Below are 613 nucleotides of genomic sequence, written 5' to 3' on the forward strand. Positions count from 1 at the left end.
CCATGAAATATGAAAAACATATCGGATTTAGAACACAATGTCAAATCAAATTCCTTTATATCTATATTTAGCACCATTTTCCCTTATCAAATCCTTTTTCCATCCCTCTGTCAAATATTTTCTTCATCGAACTACCATATCCATTTGCATCCTTCTGAGATATCCCTTTCAGTCTAACTATAGCATCAAACATCCTACTATCCTACATCATCCTACTATGAAATCCTTCTAGCATCCCAACATGATATCCTCCTCAGACTCACTACAGCATCCTTTTCCACCCAACTAACATATCCTCCTCGCATCCCACTGGGAAATCCCTTTCTTTACCTTATCCATTTGCATCCTTCTATGAAACCCTGTCTTCATCCCACTATCACATCCCTCTTGCTTCATACCATATCCTCCTTTTTCAGTCTCACTACATCATCCCTTTGCCTTCCCCCAGGCATGGTGAATACATTTATCTCGTGGGAAGACACGCGGGACCCCCAAGGATGCCGCTACGGCCCTGAGCACTACCAGGAGTTCAGCAGAGATCCTGAGAGGACCCCCATGCAGTGGGATCACAGCTCCTTCGCAGGTTTCTCATGAGTGTTTGTCCTATGGGTTT

At 43.6% G+C, this 613-nt stretch overlaps 1 protein-coding gene across 1 annotated transcript in view; it reads left to right on the forward strand.

Annotated features, from left to right (window-relative positions):
• The window catches only part of LOC119593085 (maltase A3-like), a 19,342-nt gene that overhangs the window by 16,053 nt on the left and 2,676 nt on the right, over positions 1-613 (forward strand). The window contains exon 11 of the mRNA XM_037942009.1: positions 449-583. Coding sequence (XP_037797937.1) covers positions 449-583 — 135 coding nt within the window. The remainder of the gene's footprint in view (positions 1-448; positions 584-613) is intronic.

This window comes from Penaeus monodon, chromosome 31, assembly GCF_015228065.2.
Source record: "Penaeus monodon isolate SGIC_2016 chromosome 31, NSTDA_Pmon_1, whole genome shotgun sequence".
Lineage (NCBI taxonomy): Eukaryota > Metazoa > Arthropoda > Malacostraca > Decapoda > Penaeidae > Penaeus > Penaeus monodon.